We start from the raw sequence: 23,939 nt of genomic DNA on the forward strand, positions 1-23,939 counted from the left end.
GGGCCTTTACAATACCTACAGAAACTTAACATCATATTCCTGTCTTCCTTAAGCATGGGAGAATGTATCTGGAACACTGAGCTATAACAGGGGGATGCTTTCCTAGGCAGGCTCAAAAACCTGATATCTGTTTATATTTAAATATATTTATATTTAAACAGATATGATCAGTGTTTTGTTTTTTTTTTTAAAGGAAGAAACAAAGTGCCTCTCTGAATTGCTAAGAAACACATAGTGGAATAAGAACATGAGATTTGAAGACTGAATTTTTATATCATTGATTATTTTATCCTGGAAAAAAAAATCTCTTTAATCCTGTTTCTTTATCTGTAAAATGGTAAGAATAGTGATTTTAAGGGAATGTTGCAATGATCAAATATAAGATCACATACATTAAGTGCTTATTATATGAGGAGTACTGCAAGCAAAGAGCAGGTGAATAGACTAGGTGTGGCTATAAATTATTTTCCTTCTCATATTTTCAAATACACAAGTTTCTCTGAAGTTCTTTTATAAGCCCAACGTCTAATACAGACATTCAATAAACATCCAATTAATGGATGGCTGAATAAGCATATGATAAACCTGCTATTTAATTACACATCTGTCTCCCTATCTAACATTCTTAGCTATATCCTTTGTAATCCTGGGGTATTAATCTATCTGCCTTATTACCTACCTCACAGATTACTTTGTAAATAAAATGAAAATGTCAAGTTAAGTATGTAGATAGTACCTTTTATATGACAGCGTAAGTGTGTAGTTATTATCTATAGAAACAAATAAAATTCAGCTCTCACATTTATTTAAAGACAATAAAAATCAGAAATGTAGTCTTATGACTGTCAAAACAATTAAAATGCTACTTATAATAAAACAAATTGTTCCTTAAGTCTTCTACTCATTTGAATTATTTCAGCAATTCAAACTCTACTGCTCTCATCTAGTCCTAGGTTCCTTTCTGTCACATAGAATTCAGTAAGAAAAACACATTCTAGAATATTTCTGAATGAATGGGTGTTCCCTATCTGGCCTCCAACATGGTAACCACAAGCCACAGGAGCCCACTGAGCACTGAAACACAGTTCGTGAGAACAAGAAATTGAACTTTAAATTTTATTGAATTAGAATTTAGAATGTTAGCAGGAATGCTATCAGCTGAGTCTGCATTCACTTTTGCTTTTGAGTGGCTTTGTGGTGGCCTACAGATGTCGAGTTTCACTGCTTCCCTTGAAATTTAAAATATCCCCTGTAGCCCCTGTGAGTTTGCTGCACTGCCCTAGGTCAGAGCACGGTTTGGAAAACACGAAAGTAGGTATTTCAAAATACCAAGGAATGATGTCAGTTGTTGTAGCTGCATGTGGTTTATCTAAAAATAAAAAGTCTACATTTTGTAAAGAGATGCGTAATATAAAGCACATGGTGATGAAATGCCATTACAATTTGCTTTAAAGTACTTCAGCAAATTGAAAGTTGAAGTTGGAGCAAATGTCATGATGGGCAAAGATCTTCGTAAGTGTTTAACTTCGGTGATGGGTATGTAGGGCTTTACCATTCTCTTTACTACGATGTATGTTTGATATTACAATTACAATATTTTAAAAATAGACCAAGCATTATGCGTCAATGAAGAAATGCTGAATAGCAGGTAAGCAGTCATTTCTAACAGCTAAGGGGAAATGCCATTAGGGAGGGATACACAGGGGCTTCAACACTATTGAACACGTGTTATTTCTTCAAGTCTTTTTCTGTATCTGAAATGTTACTTCAAAAAAATGAATTCTGAACATTTTAAAGTAATGTACAAAAATCACATAGAATTTATTCCTCAAAAACGCATATAACAAACAACAATAAAAAGAATGTTGTGTAGGTAAAGCTCAGAATAAAAATAACTAACAATTGTAAGTTGAAGGGTGAAAAAAAACCCAAAACATCAGTCATTCAAGTAATGAGAACTGTTATTCTCATTGAACAGTAGAAGCATTTACATAATCTTTACACCTAAGTTGTATAACAGACATTTTAATTTTAAAATGTTTTACATGAGTTAAAGATTTGGAACTTACCATCATAAACAAAGTAAGTTTCATCTTTGAAAACAAGCACAGCCGGCATCTCTTTTAGTGTCACATACTGCAAAAAATCAGAAGTTTAAATAACTTTTATCACTAAAAAATTCTAATTAGTAACTATAATTTCAAAAGTCTTGAGATACCAGAAAACTCAAACACACATAAAAATAACAAAAAAGAATGTCACAAACAGTTAAAGAGTACAGTCAATCCCAAACTCATCCAAGAAGTATATCTGAATCTTTTTATATATCCCCTTGTACAATGTCCTGTTTGCTATAGTAAAAACCATGGATTATTCTTACCTGATAACAGACTTAAACATCAACCAGCCTATTCAGGTTTAAGTCCTTCCCCACCACTCACTGGCTGTGTGATAATGAGCCACTTTACCTAGGGGAGTCTGCTTCCTCATCTGTGGAATAAAGACACTGAGACTGCCTACCTCACAGAACAATTAGGAGAGTTATGTCAGATACCATAACTGAGAGCACTGCTTAAACTGTAAACTGCTTCATAAGCCACTTACAGTAGTAATAAGGGATCATTCAGAAAGTACCAGCTGCTTATAGCTGAGCTGTACTTATTTTGAGAGAAAAATTATACTAGAAAACAAATATCAGAAGACAAATAATTTGAGTAAGCCACAAAGAATTATTACACGAACATGTTAATACTGAAAATAATGACAAATAAGTAAATGAGTAGATAATGAAGTAAAATAACAATAAAATAAAGACAGTTATCCTGGAAAAATTAAAAAGGGAGGGAGGCACATCTCAGGGGAGAGAAAATAATACAGAATTATTTGGTTACATTACTATTAAAAATGATATAGCACTATGAAAATAACAATTTTAAGGGCAGTGCAAGAGCTCTTAGGTAAAGGCTCTAATCAAGCATGCTCCATTCACCTGCTCTTGGCAACTCATCCACACAGATGCTTGGGAAGTATTTTTCAACATTCAGCACCTCCCTCTTTCATCAATATCCCTGAATAGTTCTTACTAGAACACAAGTGATACAGTCTCAAATCTTGCAGCCATCTAGTCTCACATATTCTGAAGCTCTCTTCCTCTCCCGTGTGTTTTTTTCAACCATCTTCTATTACTGTTACAGTCTGCATGTCAATCTCCTTCATTCATCTGTAAGTATTCTGAAGTCAGAAATTGTCTAAATTCATCCTTGTACCCCCTTACTGCATCTCCTGGGGTTTTCATAAATACCCGTTGTAAAGCTAATGAAGCTCTGAAGGACAAACATTAATATTCAAAATATGGGAAGACCACAAAATTATGGGCTTTGCACTTATTTGAGAATCATCTATGGGAGTAAAACTCCTCATATTATTGTGAAGTAACTATTACTTCCCCTAGCAGACTTTTCCAAATACATCCTTAAAACTAAAAGAGATGACAAATATTACTATTTTCAGGAATAAAGAATGCCTAAACAAACTAGCTGAGAAGCCCAATTAAAAAACTAATAGAAGTAATACACAAATACTAAATATGCTCATGTAACAGATGCTGTATATATGCCCACCCAGGCCCTCTGGGTTCTAGGGATTTTGGCCTAAGACACCCCCATTGTTATATGAGGATTAAGATGGTGTCAAATGGTGCCAGCGCCTAGAACACAGCAAACCCTCTGGTGCACTCCAAGTGCCACCTGCTTGCAAAGCTTTGTAGATGAGGGCTTAGCATAAATTCTCATCTCTAATACAAAAATGTGGCTCACTGGACTTGGGAGACAAAAATGCATAAGAAGGTCAGATTCTAGTCCATTTTAATCCTTTATGTTACATTAAGGCGATCCAGAAAAACCTTTTGGGAATGCTGTCGGAGACTCTGATGGCAAGTGTGGCCTCTTTTTCTCATCTTACTCATGGCAGTGGCAGCCCGTCTGGAGCAGCTGCTGCGCGAATGCCAGCTGCAGCAGGGGAGGCGCAGCAGGGGCGGGGCTGCATGCTCCGTGGAGCCAGCGGGGGCCGGGAACAAGTGGGAGAGTCCTACCCGCTACCAAGTTCGTGGGGTGGGAGCCCCACGCTCCCAGGTGTAGCTGAAGCTGCTCAGGAGTGGTTCTGGACCCTGGCATCCCTGAGCTCTCCGGGGCCCAGAAAGCAGCCACCCCCACCCCCCAACCCCTGCAGGTTCACAAATGCCTATGCCTGCTCCTGCTCCCTGGCCTCTCCCTGCTCCCAGCGCCTGCTCTGATTTTGAAGCAAAGTTGTGGCCGAGCCTGAGTGTTGTCGCAACTTAGCCGGGTGTGTGTGGGTGCTTGGGGCGGCGCTGACGTGCCAGCTCCCACCAGTGCCTGGGCTTCCTCTAGACTTTGGACATTGACAAGCGTGGGAGGGAGGCTAGCTCCTCGGCATGAACAGCCTGGGTGCCATAGACGGTATGATGATGACGGCGGGAGTCAGACAGGCTCCTAGGCAGGAAGGGGTGGGTCCCCAGTAAAACCCCAACTTCAGGCCAGGGAGTGCCTGAAGCCTGGGGGCCATGCTACTAGTTCTGGGTGAAGTCCACGGCCTGGAGTAAGAACTTCACTGATGACTATTCAGCCAAGTGGATCGTGCCTTTTCCAGGCCTGACTGTGGCCACCCATGGACCATTCAGCATGCACTTCCTCGATTCTGAGCACGTAAAAACCCCAGACTAAGCGAAACACAGACTTGTCTGGATGACCTGCCTGTGGAAAGGAGCTACCTACTCGGGTCTCCTAAGAGCTATTCTGTTGCTCAATGAAGCTCCTCTCCGCCTTGCTCATCCTCCAGTTGTCCATGTACCTCATTCTTCCTGGATGCGGGACAAGAACTTGGGACCCACTGAATGGAGGGACTGAAGGGGCTGTAATGCAAACAGGGCTGAAACATACCCCCCAGTCACCATGTTGCAGGTGACAAGAAGGAGAGAAGAGCTGTAACTCTTTTGGGAGCCCAGACTTTGGGGCTCCCCAAGTCAGGGCTGTGACACACTGTAACACCCTCTTCAGGGCTCTGCAGTTCCTGGCGTCTCTGAGCTTTCAGGCACCATTGCGTTCCCCTTGTCTAGATGCTGGTTCTTGCAGTGGAAGCCACTTGCAGTACATCTGGTCCAGCCGCAGCCTCACATGGAGCAGTTGCCTGGAGCTGCCTTCCCCGTGGCAGCCAGCATGCCTGGCTGTGCGCAGTGGCCAGATTCCAAGCTTGTTCACTCACATATCCCTTGCTGCTCCATGCCTGGCTCGTCTTTGGCAGGCACAGGATCTGGGCCGGTAGCATGAGCCAAGGGCAGCCTGCCAGGCTGAGTGGGTAGAATAAGCCCAGTGGGTGCAAGCAAAACCCAAGCAGAGGCGCCAGCAGCCACAGAGGTTTCTGGCTGGTGAAACGACACCCTAAGGATCCCGTGACATTACCTTCCCCTCCAAAAGTAAATGCATACGCATAAAATACTTGGCAAACCAAAATGGGTTTAAGTTGTCCAGAAACTGAGGTTCCTCCAGGAGTTGAAAATCATTGTGGGGTACATAAGATAAACATCTACATACATATTGCAGGAAGCATTAAACACCTACTTCGGCAAGTCTGTAATCTTAAAATCTTTAAACATTAAATCATGTAAAAGAAATGAAATGTTTCACTTACCTTTGTGAAAAGAAAAATATTTCAATTTTTTTATAATTTATAGATTCAAAAGAAAAAAAAAGAAAAGCTCCCTTCATTTCTTTCATAATTCCCCTGAGTTACTGCCAAATTCCTAAGGTCCCCTACTCATTCAAAGTTTCCTAAAGAGAAGACTATACTTGTGGTCTCCACTTTCTTACTCGCCATCAGTGTCTCTCAAACACCAATGAGGTTTTTCTCCCCATTACTCCTCTGAAAACCACCAACAACCTCCATGTGGACTAACATTGTGGTTATTTTTCTCTCATTATTTTCTTGATCACTTTGCAAAATTCTCACACAAACTGTTCACTTCTTTTAAAACACTTCATCTTGGCTTCCAACTCATCTCTTTTTCCTAATTTACTATTTCTTCTCACTTTCCTTTGTTGACCTCAGGTTCTGGGCCTACTCATTTCCTTAAAAAATTGCTTCCCATGTCTGGGAAGGTTCTTTTACATAGCCTTGACTTAACTCTAGACCCCTATGTCCAACTGCTTATTTGATGCTTATATTTAGATTCCTAATATGACATGCTGAATCAAATTAAAATGAATAATTCAAAGCACTTTTCACTCTCCATATTTTCAACTTCTTCCTTCTCCAAAATTCCTCAAGTTCATCAACCACCACCCTCTACCCAACTGTTCAAACCAAAACATCTAAGAGTCACCCTCAATTCATCCCTATTCTTCCATATCAGCAAGCTCTGACAATTCTATCTTCTAAACACAACAATCCTTTCACTTCTTCCCAACCCTCACTAACCATCAAGCCCAAATTTCTTAGATTACCGCAAAAGTTCTGTTGATATCTGTGGATCTACGCATACCTATCTAACGCACTCTGCGCTTAGCACAGAGTAATGTCCTTAAACAAGAACATCAATCCATGTTCTTCACCAACTTCAACCTCATCACATGCACTGCCATGACTTACAATGCCTACACTGCCCTCCACCCACTTCCCATCACACTGTAGGCACAACAGTCACATTGGCCTACTGTTTTGTTCCTGTATCATGTCAGGTGTGTTCTCATTTTGGACATCTGTTATCTGTTCGTTTCTGGCGTATTGTACACAGATCTTTGCACGGCTCCTTCATATCATGTAAAAGTCTCAGTTCAAGTATTTTCTTCTGAGACAAACATTTCTTGACCAATCAACCTACAGTACCCATCCCACTCCTATTTGCCCCAACTATTACACTGTTTTTTAATTTTTTAAATTATGATTATTATTATCATTTGAGACGGAGTCTCACTCTGTCGCCCAGGCTGGAGTACAGTGGCACAATCTTGGTTCGATGCAACCTCTGTCTCCTGGGTTCAAGCAATTCTCCTGCCTCAGCCTTCTGAGTAGCTGGGATTACAGGTGTGCGCCACCACACCCAGCTAATTTTTGTATTTTTAGTAGAGATGGAGTTTTAACATGTTGGCCAGGCTGGTCTCAAATTCCTGACCTTGTGATCTGCCTGCCTCGGCCTCCCAAAGTGCTGGGATTACAAGCGTAAGCCACTGGGCCCGGCCTTAATTATTATTACTATTTTTTTGAGACAGAGTCACACTCTGTCACCCAGACTGGAGTGCAGTGGTGCAATCTCGTCTCACTGCAGCCTCTGCCTCCCGGGTTCAAGTGATTCTCCTGCCTCAGCCTCCCGAGTAACTAGGACTACAGGCACGTGCCACCATGCCTGGCTAGTTTTTGTATTTTTAGTAGAGATAGGATTTTACCATGTTGGCCAAGCTGGTCTCGAATTCCTGACCTCGGGTGATCTACCCGTCTAGGCCTCCCAAAGTGCTGGGATTACAGGCATGAGGCACTGCGCCTGGCCTTTAATTTGTTTTTTCATAGCACTTATGATATCCTGTTTATTGATTTGTTTACTGAGGACCACTATCTCAGTTTGAGGACCCAAAAAAGACTGTATCTGCAACACACACACACACATACACACAAACACACACACAATAATCCACCACTTGTAAGCCAATTTAGGAGTTTGAGGTATCACTTGTCATCACTACTTTTATTTTAAAAAACAAGAAGCACTAATGTAAATCCCTAAATGCTATGAATCTGATGGTATTTATTAATAAAAAGCAATCTAATACCAGTAGTAAAGAATCAGCATGTTTACTCTTTCCAAACATATCACAGTAAATAAATCTGATATTAAAATCAATAATTTAATCAAGTAATAAAATCACAATTTTATTTATTAAATCAAGTAATAATTTAATAAATAAAATTGTGTCGTTAAAATCAAATTTTAAATATTACCTCAGGAACCACTTCTTCTGAGGCAGAAAAGAAGTATGTATATACAATCAATTCTGAAGCAGCATCTATGTATTTCTCCTATGAAGATACAAACAGAAAAGAGGTCATTGAAAAATATTAAAGGCCAAAATTCATTCCTCATTAAACAATGAGAGTTACCTTATGTAGTAAGAGTCATCACCGTAATGTGCTACCTTACATCCTCTTAGGTGAACAGAAGAAATGTAAGCAAATAAAATCGTTTCCAAGGCAAAGGCCAACGTAATTAAGAGCTTTTATCTTTCTGCAAATAAAGTTCATTAAATATAACACAAGTTCAATTTGTATGTATTCATTTAATTATAAATTAGACAAAATGATGGTGATGATTATAGGAAGGTATGTGTGTATACACACATACAAAGTCTGCAGTCTCAAAGACTCAGAATTTGAAAAAGCAACACAAGACTTAAATAACCAGGTTAATAACAGAAAAAAATGCTAAGGCAGGCAACATTTACTCACTTTTTACACACTTTTGTTTCATATAGGCAAACATGACAGAAGGTATAGAAGGAAGTGTTTTTATTATAAGAAATGCTTAGAATGAATGAAAATATTTCTAGTAAGTGCAGAGTAAGTTCTGCGTTTCTAGTGAAGTCTTGATTATAGAGTAAATTATTGTGGATTAAAAAAAAGTCTTACTTTCAAAGGTGATTCTCCACCTACATAAACGAAAAATACACGGTGTCTCTTCTGCATATGTTCAAACATTTGTTGACTTGGAAGTGGCCGAATTAGAGCCCTGTTGCACAACAAAACAAAAAACAAACTTGAATTATAAACTAAAGTACATAATTTACTATTTATACTATAACTAATCATGTCTCAAGTTATTAAGTTTCAATAATATATCAACTGCATTTTAAGTATACCACAAAATCCACATGAATATAATAAAACTGTGGTCCATGACTACTATTGCACATACATATAAAAGGTTAATATAGTACCCACAATTTAATCTATCAGTTTCAGAATAAGTGTCAAAACATCCATTCAGAGAGTACCATCATTACTAGTATTTTGATGGGCAAAAAGAGAAGTATTGTCCATTTAGAATCCTCAGCCTAAAACAAGACAATTCCCAAGAGAATTATTTTTTTCTCCCTTTCAAAAGATCATTCACAAAAACACTGTGAATACCATCCCAGGAATATATAGTACTTCATTAAGAATATTTGTATCTTACTATGTCAATTTAAATGGTATATACTTTTTAAGTACCCTATGGAGGTTAAAATCCAAAGAGTATAAAAAGCATATCATTAATCATTTACAGAAAAAATAAAATAGAAAATGATAGTCATAACACTACATAAGAACCTCATGAAGAGAAAACAAAAAATGTTATACAAGCATTTTTCAAAGCAAATAGATTGAGAAATGAATTACATCATAGGTTATTATGAAGCGTGTCAATTATAAAATATCATTAAAAAACTAAGAAGAGGTAGTCACCTTTTACATATGGTGTGTATATTACAACACATAATTTTCACTCTATCACATTTATAAAAAGAACATAGAAAGGCAAATACATTTTCAAAATTCTTTATAATGCATTGCATCATCACTCTACCCTAGCCTCTATTTTAATACTTAGTAACTAAATGTAAGTGATGCAACTCCAGAACTGACTCCTGAAATTTCATCTACAATAGTCATCTCCAATTACATCAGGAGAATCCCTTCTTAAGCCTAAACCAAAACTCATTAAAAATTTCTCAAACATAATGACTAATATAAATCCTGGGAGGATTCAGTACCTCCCACTAGCACTCCCCTCATACAACATAAAGTTATTTCAAAATTTATTTATTCACAAAGGAAATAAAATGAAACACGGTAGACAAGAAAATACAGTGAAAATTACATTAGTAAGCACCACAAACTTTAATATATAAAGATCACTCCTAATCCTCTGAATTTTCTCAAATAATTTGAGACAGTATTGTGCCACCAACAAACTCATTTTATTTTAATTTACCTTAAAGCTATTTAAAGCTATCAGTATAATATATCCCATTAAACTCATAAGTGCCTATACTTTAAAGCCAATAAAGATTAACACAGCTTGAACATTCTCAAGAACTTTCACATAATCATGTGAAATAATTATAAGCACCGACTTTCTTTATATCCCATCAAAATGTAGATTTAAAAAAATCAACGACAAATTCAAACCAACAAAAAGTGCTTACAGAGGAATTTGTTTCCTTATCAGTAAAACCTTAGGGATCGGTAACTTGAACAGATCCTTTGGGTTTTAACTATGTCACATTCTAAGTATAAAATGCACGAATACCTCACAGCTGGCAGAAAGCAGTATGTGATAAATAAGGAAAAATATTTTAGCTGTATCTAAAATACATTTTCGAGTATCAAAGAGTATGGATGAAAGCCCAAGTCTGTTCAGAACAAGGCTTTGTTGAAAACTCTGAACCAGGCAGTCCAAAAGCAAAATTATCATAAAATAAAAATTAAGATTCACAGACTTGCTACACGTAATCGAAATCTGGAAAATGTATTAAAAATCACTGGGGAAAATTCTTCTATAGACAAAATGAATTTAAATGTGAGGTTAACAAGTATGTAATACAAACCATGGTCTCTTTGTTTAAAATATTTCTTTGGATACACTGTATAATCCTATCTTCTCTCATAAGTAAATAATCAAATAAATTTTACCTAGGTATGTCCTTAAAATATGTTTGTTCAATACAGTCTATTAAAATATATTTAATTTTCAAATATTAATAACATACAGTAAAGGCCTTTCCTAATAACTTACCCAGATACTCTGTGAGCAAACTCAATAATATCATCTTTTGTTCGTGGTCCTCTATAATTATATGCCAAGTCCCCTTTTAATCTTTAAAAAAAAAAAAAAAATTAAAACCTGGATTGTTCTAACAGTTTTAATATTTAATGTTAATCATTATCTATTGTTTCATAAAATTATATTATATAAAATAGTAAATGCAGAGAAGTTTTAGAAGCAGCTCTCATGTAAAATATGGTAGACATTAGGCTCGTCAGAGGACGAGTAACACAAAAGAAAAGAGGCTGTATTCTATTAAAATTACATGAAAATATTTTACTCTGCATTTGATAAGTGCATTGTATCTACGCCTTCTGAAAAATAATCTACACATTCATTGTCAAGAGCTTGGAAAATTAAAGTACTATAATTCTCATTATCTTCCCTGTCAAAAGGTAAATGAAAGGACAGGGAAATAAGAGTATTTTAGAAGAGGCAAAACAAATGTTAAGCAATACAACATTACAGTTACTTGATGCTCCAACATTACAGAGTAAAATGATGCATTAAAAACAGCTCTTCTAGAAACTTACAGAATTCTTCAAAAGCCAACCAATCAATTAATCTGTGTGCCTAATTAAGTAAAATTTTAAAAAGGAAAAATTGGGAAGCACAACAGAATACCTACAATTAAACAGAAGGAAACGAAAGGATGATTTACTTAACACAAAAAGTAAGAGGCTAAGCAAACATTTTTAAAAAGTGGGGGAAGGAAAAAGGTCAACACAAAACCCAAGATATAAATTGAATTACTCAAATTTAAAAATTTGAGATGTTAAAATATTTTTTAAACTTACGTTATTATAAAAATAACTTTCAGAACAATTCCACAGCTCCCCACATTACCAAAATAAGATTAATGAAAATCATGAGAAAATTCAATGAAGTCATGATTATAAAACAAGTCCTTTAGAATTATCACATTTCTTTCAACTTGTACACTTTATTAGACTTGATCAACACCTACAGATTAGAGTATCATCAACTTTGATTCTGTTTTTATCTCACAATCCACACTTGAACTCCTCAAGGGTAAAAGACCTTTCATAATTTATGACTGTATACTTGTCCTGCACAGTGCGTGTCACACAGCAAGCAAAACACGTGAATTAGCCGTAAACAACATGATTGCTTAAATACGAAGAAAAGCATAAAGAAGCAGTCCCTCTCCTTTAATTACATACTTCACCTATGAAGAATGGCCAAACCCCAATCTTCAATCCTCCAAGGAATCTACTAGAAATTAACGTAATAAAATGTAAGTAGAGTGAACTAATAAAAATACACATATAAACATACAACACTCAACTTACAGCTTAATTGTTGGATAACCTCGAACTCCAAACTCTGAAGCAATGCCTTGATAAGAAAAAGAATAAAGCATTCTAAATTTTTTTAAAATATGAGAAACTAGGTAACAAATGAGCCTTTTACTTTAAAAATAGAGATATTTATATAACCCATATAGATACGTTGTTTTTAAGTCTTAAGACTATAAAATCACACAAAAGAAAAAAACATGACATTCTCATAGAAAACAATTACTTAATAGTCCAATCTGTGACCTGCACAAAATACTATGACAAAATAAGAAATGCACATCAAAAGAATAGTTAAAAATTTATAAAATACTTATTTTAAAAGATATACTGGTAAAAAAATTAAAAATAAAAATACATAAGTACTTCTCATTTGACTTCATGTCCAAGACAAATATTTCTTCTAGGTCTCATTTACTCCTCTCAAAAAAAAAAAAAAAGCCCATCTCTTCTTTTAGTGTTTTTTGAGTTTTCAAATAACTGCAGTGTATTCTAATTTTAAAAGCATAACTTGTATTTGCAAAATTAATTACTATGGTCAACAGAGGATCGAAAAGCAACTTTGTTTTAGGAGTTTCTGCTTTTGTGATAACCTAGAGTAATTTTAATTATCTCAAAGATTATTCTGAAATCCTCACATGAATTAAAATGAGAATAGTTGCTACAATATCATCTTTTGCAGGGAAAGGAGAAATAGTAACAAAAACAAGCAAATATAAAGAGGGAAATAAGACCTTAAACAGTAGAGAAATCATATGCCAAATTAATGCAACACTACAGACAAAACGCCACCAGGACAAGAAAGAAGAAATAAAATATTCTCAGTTAACACACGTTATACCATAAAGATATTTACAAAACTATACACTAGTATATGAAAAGTCCACTGTATTATTCACATGATCTTTCCCTTTATAATTGTCTTTGTTTCCAGGGTATTTTGTTATCACACTTGGGTAAGGAAGCTACTACATCTGAATTCCAATTTAACAATCACTTTAGTAATCTTCACTAATCTTTGGTTTCTCATAAACTCGCCAATTCAATTCACAAGAATAAGGGCAGTCGATTTGTGAAAATATCCAAAATTTTTCCTTCATTTGTCAACTCTAGTTTCTCCCTTAAACATGGAGATAGGTAAATAGAGGGACCTGGACAATGGCTGACACATATTTTCCTAAGAGGTAGCATAAACAGCAGAGGTAACAATTAAGAACTCAAGTTCTGAAGATACAGGTCCTGCTTCTGAACAGACATGCAAACTCAGAGCAAGCACATAATTTATTTGTGCCCGTCTGTAATCTAGGACTTCATTCTGTCAAGTATGTTCTAATTGGAGACTGTGGGTATGGAGACTGCTTTCTTCCCAGCAAAAACACAGAAACTACTTTGGGGAGATTATGTGAATAACAAATATTTTTAACGACCCCTTTCCAAATTAAGAAGACAGGGAAACATCTCAAATTAAGAAGACAGGGAAATAAAATCCCTTATTACCTTCAATTAAAACTCATTTTAAAAAACTGCCAAAACATAAGGACTAATATAATTGATTGGGGGAAAAAGTTATATTCCACTAGTAATCCCTTTGTATAACTTAAATTATATCAAAATGTATTTATACACAAATCAAATAAAGAAAATACAGTATGCAATCAATGAGAAAACACACTGGTCATGCTTCACAGCCTGATATTGTGGATCCCATCATAAGCCTCAGAGACAAAAATCCCAGCTCCACACTTAACCCTCTTACATCATTTCCTCGACCTCAGTATTCACATCGAGACAATGGAGATCTATCACCCAACCCACATCCCTTGGCTTCTTGACAGTTAACATTAACCTTCGCTTCTGACATAATTTTAATTGACAGTAACTTCTATAAAACTTCAGTCTTAGATTCCTCTAAAAGGGAATGACAGTATAACATTTAAAAAAAGCCTTTGGGAGGCCGAGGCCAGTGGATCACAAGGTCAGGAGATCAAGACTGTTCTGGCTAACATGGTGAAACCCCGTCTCTACTAAAACTACAAAAAATTAGTCGTGCGCGGTGGTGGGTGCCTGTAGTCCCAGCTACTCGGGAGGCTGAGGCAGGAGAATGGTGTGAACCCGGGAGGCGGAGCTTACAGTGAGCTGAGATCGAGCCACAGCACTCCAGCCTGGGTGACAGAGTGAGACTCTGTCTCAAAACAAACAAACAAACAAACAAAAATTTAAAAAAAAGCAAACAAAGTGGGAGTTATAAACACATAATGACCCCAGTTAGGACTCTAACTTCATTTATCGCCTATGTAACTCTGGATGTTTTTGTTTACTTCTCTGATTCCCCTTCTGAGAATACTACTCATCTCGTAGGGCTACAGGTTGGGATTTTAAAACGAAAAAATAGATGGAACACAATCTGAGTCTGGCACATAAAAGATTCTTAAATGCTAGATCCTTTTCCTTTCTACTCTTGATCCTGATTTCATTAATTAGCTGCTGACACATCAATGCACACATAGTATTAATAAAATTAATGTGCAGAATATTTTATAACTGGCGTTAATATTTTAAAATTGCACCTCAAAACAAATTTGTGAGGAGGAAAAAATAGTGGCGATTCAGATTAAGAAACTAAAATAGGAAGATTCGGTAACTCGTTTGAGAGCAAACAATTTTGTAAGGAAGAAAAAAAGGTAATTAAGATTAAGAAACTAAAACAGGAAGATTCAGTAACTTGTTTGAGAGCAACATTGATTAGGTAGCAGGGCTGTGATTGAAACTCAGTCTAATTGACTTTAAATTTTTTTATTCTTTACTTTTTCATATTAGAGAGAAATAGTTTATATAGAAATCTGAGCTCAATTCCTTCGTAAATTGAAGAGTCCATTTGCAACAAGAGTTATAGCTTTGAAGTTTTACGATTTTAAATGTTTATAAAACAAGATTCGACATGAAGTCTTCTACTTCATTTCTATTTTCTTCTTGAAATGGTAACAGTTTGATGCTAGAGGTAAGTAGGAATGTGAATCATGGTGATCTTGGATACTAGGCCTAATTCTGTTTCTAACTTTGATGTGCGAAATTACTCAGTCATTTCACTTCTAGTTACCTTGTTATTTCATCTATAAAATGGGAAAGGGCGAAAGGAGTCAGGAGTTACTCAACCTCTAAAGTCCTTTTTAGCTCAAAGATACTACCTGTTTTAGTATTTACTGAATTTCACTATGGTCTAACATGAAAAAGGTATAACATATGGCAGGGGTTTACCATCAACTGAAGACACTTTGTTTTCTAAAAAACAGTGAGTAAGCGGGTAGGAGGAGATTGGGAGAGAACACAACTGGTATCTAGTGGGTAGAGGTGAGGGAAGCTCCTAAACATCCCACAATGCACAGGATTCCTCCTCCCATCCAGCTCCCAACAATAACCCCACAGAATTATCTGGTCCAAAATGTCAATAGTGCAAGGCTGATAAACCCTGAAACACAGTCACTGACTTCCTCTGCACCAAAAAAAAAAAAAAAAAAAAAAAACCCACAGAACTATCCAGCCCAAAAATGTCAATAATGCAAGGCTGAGAAGCCCTGAAACAGTCACTGACCAAAAAGAGTTTATAATCTAGAAAGGCAAAATTAATTTTTAACTACAATCTACGAACAAGATGTCAGAATGTTATTGGCCAGATGTCATTCCAAATTTACACATGAAAGAGAGCTAAAATGTGATCTTTATCATAAAATGATGTCACACTTAGGTTGGAGAGTAACAGAATTTCAGTGGTTCCATAATAAAGATCACCATGCCACTACAGGTAATATTATGTCATATTTTAACTTCCAAATGAGAACTATTTTAGCACTCATTTTGAACAGGTATGTACAAAAAGAGAAGCTAAAACACCTATCTGAATTTACACTGGACATAATTTTTATATTATTTGGTTATGGTATTAGTTAAATCCATGCATCAAGACATTTTGGTACAATTCCAAACACAGACTAGACTGAGTCATAATAGTTCAAATTTCTCTAGTTCAAAAATTCTGTACACACAGATTTGCTGGACTGAGTCTGATGGCATTTGCTTCCAACCACTGCAATGATTTAATACATGATTGAGAAATGAGTTATTATCAAAGACTCCTAGAAATTTATATAAACTTGATCACTTTGAATAGTCTTATCTCACCCCAAACTAAAACCCTGTAACTCTCTACCAAAATAACATTCTACACTTTGTGGTTTTCCAAACTCAGTGTGCAGTGGAATCATCTGAAGTGCTGCTAAAAATACAGACTCTCGGCTGGGCACAATGACTCATGCCTGTAATCCCAGCACTTTGGGAGGCCGAGGCAGGCAGATCACCTGCGGAGGAGGGCAGATCACCTGAGGTCAGGTGTTTGGGACCAGCCTGGCTAACATGGTGAAACCCCGTTTCTACTAAAAACACAAAAAATTAGTTGAGTGTGGTGGCACATGCCTGTAATCCCAGCTACTCGAGAGGCTGAGGCAGGAGAATCACTTGAACCCGGGAGGTGGAAGTTGCAGTGAGCCAAGATTGCACCTTTGCACTCCAGCTTGGGCAATAAGAGCAAAACTCTGTCTCAAAAAAATAAAGAAATAAAGAAATAAAATAAAATAAATGAAATAAATAAAATAAAAAATACAGACTCTCAAGACCCAATTGCAAAGATTTTCACTGTTCACCAGTAGGACTGGTGTGGGCCTTCAGAATCTGAACTGACAATAAGTACCCAGGTAATTCTATTGCAGGTCGTCTACAGATTACATGCTGAGGAACAGTGATACCGCGACTGTCTGAAAAGCAACCTACTGGCCTGCAAGAGGTATCTATGAAACAGCCAATCCTTTAGTGTTCTATATATAGGTAGACTTAGAATAACAATGGCAGATGACTTGAAAGTAATTCCATTTTTTACCTGTTTGATTCCAAATTCTACTAAAATGTCTGTATTTCAACTGCCTTAAAAATTTAGGCAAACTCTGAAATTCACAAGGCAAAAATCTGTTTCTAATATGTGAACGGTGGTTTTGAATACTTAACTTCTTTAATACTAGGAAGATACGTTTCTTCACTACACATAACACATTCCCTTGGTGCTAATATTTAAGTGGATAATGCTTCCATCACTGACATTTTACTCTAATAATGGTCTAGAAAATAACATTAGACAATTGACTTATGTTCACAAGTTACTGTTTGTCTCTTCCCACAAGAATATAAGTTCCATAAGAGTAGAAAGTTTAATCTGTTTTGCTCAATGATGTATCACCAGTACCCTGGTATGTGCCAGGCATATCCTAACATGGTAAGCACATTAAGTGTCTGCTAAATGAATGAATGCTAACTCCACAACTTTTCTACAAAGGGACTTTTTTTTTTTTTTTCAATTAATTATGTTTGGATAATTCAAGTAGGATTTCCAAGCAAGCCACACTACGCAAGGTCGGGGGCAAGTAGTTGAGAGAGGGGGATGGTGGAGGTTTAGCATTCCATATCCAATGAGTAAAAAGTCGCAACCTGTATATGAGGTCTTACTACTGCTTTTTAAAAATAGCATTTAAAACACTTTCTTCTCTAAGTGACTCAGGAAAACAATCTTGGCTATGTTTTTCCCTAATCATAGTGCCACTTAATAAATAGTAGTACACAGGGGCACTTAATACTGAATAAACTAATGAATTAGATACAATAGAATGTGACAATGAAAATTGTTAATTATCAATGAAGTATTACATGAACACTTTACCACTAAGACTTTTACTGGTTTATATGCACTATTTTTCTCATTGACTATTTTTCTTCATAGTCCCACATTCCTTTATACATGACTCGACTCCACTGACCTATTCAAGTGATCACAGCAATCTGCCATTTTTGAGACTTACTGCTCTTGTTGGTTTATTCATCTTTCTCCCTTTATTATGTTGTAAGCATTTCCAGGACAAGCAGGATTTGTCTGGATCTTTCTTTAACCTCTAGAGATTAGCACAGTGTTTGACAAATAGTACTTGGTAAATATTGATTGAGTGAATACATGAATAAGTGCATCTATGAATAAATATGTGTATGCACATCTAATCAACATATATATGTGTATATATGTATATATGTGTATATATGTGTATCTATATAGTGTATGTGTATATATGTGTATATATATGTGTATATATGTGTATATATATGTGTATATATGTGTGTATATATGTGTATATATATGTGTATATATGTGTATATATGCGTATATATGTGTATATATACAGTGTATATATGTGTATATATATGTGTATATATATGTGTGTGTGTGTATATATATATATATATGGAAACAAGAAATTACTCTCATGAGCAACAGTGGAAAACGATAACTTCTTAGACACTGTCAAAAGCCTATTTCAAAGAAATATCAACTCAAACATATTATTCTCCCTCTCTAACAATTTCTGCCATTTATCTCTTCTCCTCTCAAAATTTCAACGTTTCATTTGGGTGACTCAATAATTCCAGCACTAATATCTCACCTACACTGTAGGTCCCTATTCACAAACATCAGTTAAAAGACCACAAATTCAAAATCATTGGTAACTTAGAAATGCACATAAAATTAAAACTGATATTTTGCATATACCCAGTGGTAGCATAGTTCAGCAACTATGCTAGGAATCTCACACTATTATTGTTTTCTTCACAGTACAAAGCCAACCAATCTGTTACTTCTGTGATTTTAGTATGGGACATGTCTATGAAAATTACCGTTTCCATTGTACTCTACTGTCACCACCCACAACACCAGGCTCCCAGCATCCAACACCAGGATATACACACAAGGCTGACTTAGATGATCTCCCTGTTTCTACAAACTCTTTATTTTCCATCCTAAAAGCTGCTGACAAAAATATTTTTATCAAGTCATCGCCTTCACAAAAATGTGTATTACCTCCTACTGACAAGTGATAAAATCCAAAACACTGCCTGACCTGGGAAGCTCTTAACAATGTGGCATTATCCTTTAGTGTCATATACGTGCAGCCATTGTGCTAGGGGGTTTTAAATACAAGATATTAATATGATTTCCACAACCTTGAGGATTATTACTCTCCTTTGTAGCTACAGAAACTAAAATTAAGAGAGGTTAAGTGCTTCCCAAAGCTACAAAAGTAGGACATGGCAAAGTTGAGATTAAAACATAGCTCTGTCTTGCTCCAAAGTAAAATTGCTGATTTCCTAAAACGAAATATACATTACGTACTTCCACTTTCTTCACTAATGAAAGAGAAACTGCAGGTATTGAATACAAAAGATTTTATATCTGCTGGATCATTCAAACCTCAAAACTACCAATAAAAGAAGCATTATAATTAAGTATTTATCAATATGGAAACCAAAGATTGGTTTGTTCAGAAACTTTCTCAGTGTTACACAGCAAAAGTAGCAGGCAGAGCAAGGATTTGAATACAAATCTGCTCTCTGAAAGCCATGCTCTTTCCAAATTCTATGATACCTCACACTTCTCTAAATTTAACTTCTTCTTTTTCCCAAATCCTTTAAAACAGGTGTTGGTATAAAAGGTCAGATAAATATTTTAGGCTTTCTGGGGCATACAGCCTCTGTCACAACTACGGAATTCTGCCACGGAGGCACAGAAACAGCCATAAACAGATAACAAATAGCTATGCTTCAATCTAACTCTATTTATAAAAATGGGTAGTAGGAGAAATTTGGCCTACAGACCAAGGTTTGCTCACCTTCACTTCATTCTATTCTCTAGTACACACTCATTAACCTCTTTCACACTCTATTATTTTGCTCTAGTATTCTTTCTAATGTGAAAAGCTTCCTGATCCTCACTTGTACTCACCCTAACTCAATTCATCCTTTAAGTTCCCATTTTTTCTTTACAGCACATCTCAGGCTACTCAGAAAAAAACTGATTCTGAACTCAAGTAGCAATAGCAATAGTTTAACACTCATCCTTTTACAGCTGCCTCATATAAACCATCTAAAGTGGGCTCAAAGGAGAAAAGATGGTTTAAACACCTGTTAAGCATAAGATTAACACATACTACATACTACATGTTCAATGGCTAATTCATTTAACTCATAAAGTATACAGTCTTAAATTATTAAGATAATTGAATTTTACATGAGCAAAAAAAGTCTTCCTCCCACCCTGAATACTGCTGCATATAATTGTTTTTGCTGTGAGAACAGTAAAATAATAAACTAAGTGAAGGCTTACTAGAATAGGAAGTAGCATCCATCTTTCCAACCTTAACTGGAGAACCAATGCTTTTCATCTCAAGACCAACTTCATTCCAAATCGGTTCCAGCTTTTTACAATGGCCACACCATGGTGCATAAAACTTGTTTTAAAAAAACAAACAACAAACAAAAAAAGATAACGATTAAAATGTTGTGCTACAGTAAATATGAATCTTAATATTTAAAGAATCCCTTTGACTAAATGATCTAATAATGTTTTAGACAAGAAGTTTAAATATAATTTTTAAAGTAGATACATAATGAAAGATCACAACATACAAACATAAACCTAGATACCTCAAAACTGGTACTATCTTAAGCTCATTTTAATTGACTACTGATTTAAAACAGATATACAATTTACAATAAAACTGTCTTTACTTCCAAGGAAATGTTCTATATGAAACATTTTATATAAAATGAATCCACAAAATAAACATATATATACCATACAACATACACACCTAATTGTTAATGATAATATCAATCTATTTCTATTACAAAAATGTCAACATAGTAGGTGACTTTGCTGAGTTCTATTGTAACCACTGGCAAGAAGGGGAGGTCATTAAGATGACTGGTTTGGCATAGGGACAAGCCAGGTTGATTAAACTAAAGTCAGTCTTTTACTCTTTTTTAGAATTACCAGATGGTGGAGGTGATACTCAGGTTCCCCTAGTTAAGCGGTGTTACAAACTACTTGTTATATTTTCATGAAACAAGATTTTTTAACTTTATACTATGAAAATGTTCAAACATACAGAAAAGGAGAAATAATTAAACAGTGGACCCTCTGTCAACTCTGCCATTCTTTTTCCATCTCTTTTGCTGCTATTCTACTTTTTGCTGAGGCATGTTGAATCTCAACTATCATAAGGTTTAAATATATTCCAAACTTTAAAGAAAGGAAGGTGAAAATTTAATTTTGTCCACTGTTAAGATGAAAATATGACTTTGACTAAGTGACATTAATATACTCAATCTCTTGGAAACTATCAAGAAAGCAAGAGTGAATTCTGTAATAAAATCATACCCTATATCATTAAGATATAATCCAAAAGTTGACCTCATTGTAAGACAGGGTTCCAACTTTTCCTCTTAATACCCTCACCCCCAAAATTTCATCAAAAATACGTTCCCTCGCATGGAACCTTAAAACTCTAAGGTTCTTTTTAATGTAAAATCTCAAATATAGTAATACTTAAGAAAACAAATTGAGTATATACATAAGCACTAGCTGTTTACTGCCATTTTTGGGTAGAGTAGAATAGAAAATAATACTTAAAATGGTAGGGGTGGGTAATTAGCATATAAAATTTACATACTTACATCTACAAGCCAAATGTCATCATTTCGATTTTCTTTAAACCTAAAAAACATGAAAACAAATGTTCGATTGTATGTTTGTGTCCACTTTACAACTGTATAGTATAGGCAGAGATAATACATTGATAAATATAAGGGAAAGACCCAAATTCCTTCAATAATTCTTTACATAAAATTTTTACTCAGTGACCTATCCATTAAACATCTCAAAGATAAAAGCAGATAACTGATCAATGATAAAGTAATTAGGAGGAAAGACTCCAAGAAAAAGAATTAAAGTAGGACTTGGTAGAAACACAAACAGATGCCTAAGCTCCTTGCCCTTCTAGAACATTTTACACCTGTGTAGAAAAGGTACCAAAGGAAGCCTGAGGCTGCTATGCTTAGAAATAACGGTTTGTAAGAATGGTCCTTGGTTGGCATCTGGGAACTTGGATTTTAGAAGTGTTCTCACCATTTCCTGGTAATGATGGCTCAGTGTTCATAAAATGCTCGTGAAAAATATTGGATTGAGGAATTCCTGTGCTGAGATCCCAGATCACTCCCCTGAGACGTGTAGTCCAGCAGGGGTACTGTACCTTACCATCAGCTGGTTAGGCCCAACCTTTAACTGTCCCTTAAAATGTTCAACCACCCCTGTGGATCAGAGTTTACAGCACATGACGAGCCCATTGTTTCACCCATAATTGGGCTCACTGATGTGTAGCTTGGGCCAAAAATCCAGGGTCATTATCACATGCAGTGTTCTTAAGGTAACTGAACAGGAAACAAAGGTGGTCTTGTAGGGCCTAGACAGTGTGGCCCAAGTCATTGGAACACATAGGAATGGCTAAGCGAAACCCAGAGACATGTCAGCTGCAATCAGTAGCCACAGGAACATTACAGACAGAATGAGAGGTCCACCATGTTCTATCTGCTGAGAATATCCTGGCCCACTGGCTTTATGAACCTGTCCCTGGACAGTATTGTTAGCCTTGAGCGGGGTATGACAAGCAAGCAGCTTTTTCACGTTGTTATGGTGTCTTCTCACAACTGTCGCAGTCCATGCATTCTTGCCCAATCTAGGATCCTGTGTGAATTTCCATGAGCCATCTCTTGTGGATCCCGGAGGCAACTGGTTGCACATCTGCTTGCTCTGGAGCAAGGAACAATTCATTTTCCACATTTAGCTGACGAACAGTTTGCTCTTGGTAAAGGTCCCCTTTTTCAGCATAGGGACCTTTCTGGTGAGCATCCACATGGGTAACAAAATGGTTATTAGGAGCAGAATCACTTCCTCCTCCTCAGGAAGAGTTGCCCCTGTTAGGACACTCTGAAGGAGGAAGTCTGTAGTGACACACCCCATAAGGCACTAAGTTTAATAAGACTATCTCCTTGTTAACAATCGTTCTTCTCAGAATCAAAAACTTTCTGTAAACAATCAGTGAGCATCCCCCATGACCCAACAGCATGAGCAGCGAAGTGCCCCGATGGGACTGTCAGGATTTTTGCTCTTACAGAACAGCACTGTATGATCACCCTCTCACTGCACCCATTTGGTCATACCATCAGGTGTCCACGTAGTCAATCAGGACAACAAGCTAAACTGAAACTAACTATCACAGCTTTATTCACTTACTGTGACAGTGCAAGTCAAGAGGTTTAAAAAAAAAAAAAAAAAAAGGAGACACCAGCTCCTCAGTGTTCCATCTCTCCCCATGAAACAGCACCAGGTGAGTCAGGTGGATGAGACACAGATGGGAAAATTCATCTCATTTCCTATAGCACTGAACAAAAGTCTTCTGTCTCTTTATGGGGGGGTGAGAGAGAAAAGGACTAGAGTAGAAAAGTGCCTCCGCTGACACCCTCAATAAAGATGTTTTAGCAGAGGTGCTCAGGAAATGCCTCAGGTGAGGTCCCAATAAGGAGGCTGCTAAACAGAGGCCACTGGGTTGGGAGTGTAGACATGCAAATGAGCGTGGCTGGCCTGGGAGGCCGAATCCTTGACTACCACTCCCTCCAGGGACTGCAATGCACCGGTTATACACCAAGTTTGGTGTATAACCTCCCCTATGCCAGAAAAAGCCTTGCAATTGTCTATGGTCAAGCCTGAAAGATCACACATGGGATTTTGGTCTGAAGTGAACCTCCTCACTTACTATAAGCAAGGCTGATTA

The 23,939-nt window shown here is 36.4% G+C and overlaps 1 protein-coding gene across 7 annotated transcripts in view; it reads right to left on the minus strand.

Annotated features, from left to right (window-relative positions):
* The window catches only part of TMX3 (thioredoxin related transmembrane protein 3), a 41,100-nt gene that overhangs the window by 15,504 nt on the left and 1,657 nt on the right, over positions 1-23,939 (minus strand). For 4 of the 7 annotated variants that reach the window (XM_063795845.1, XM_063795844.1, XM_063795846.1 and 1 more), the window contains exons 3-10: positions 21,787-21,826; positions 20,435-20,558; positions 16,654-16,776; positions 12,181-12,226; positions 10,838-10,918; positions 8,689-8,788; positions 8,005-8,082; positions 2,070-2,136 (exon numbers count right to left, since the gene is read on the minus strand). In XM_063795845.1, the coding sequence (XP_063651915.1) occupies positions 2,070-2,136; positions 8,005-8,082; positions 8,689-8,788; positions 10,838-10,918; positions 12,181-12,226; positions 16,654-16,776; positions 20,435-20,558; positions 21,787-21,826 (659 nt within the window). The remainder of the gene's footprint in view (positions 1-2,069; positions 2,137-8,004; positions 8,083-8,688; positions 8,789-10,837; positions 10,919-12,180; positions 12,227-16,653; positions 16,777-20,434; positions 20,559-21,786; positions 21,827-23,939) is intronic. The other 3 variants (XM_001150102.6, XM_016933863.4, XM_063795847.1) reach the window with 2 other exon arrangements.

The sequence above is a fragment of the Pan troglodytes genome, chromosome 17, assembly GCF_028858775.2.
Source record: "Pan troglodytes isolate AG18354 chromosome 17, NHGRI_mPanTro3-v2.0_pri, whole genome shotgun sequence".
Classification (NCBI taxonomy): Eukaryota; Metazoa; Chordata; class Mammalia; order Primates; family Hominidae; genus Pan; species Pan troglodytes.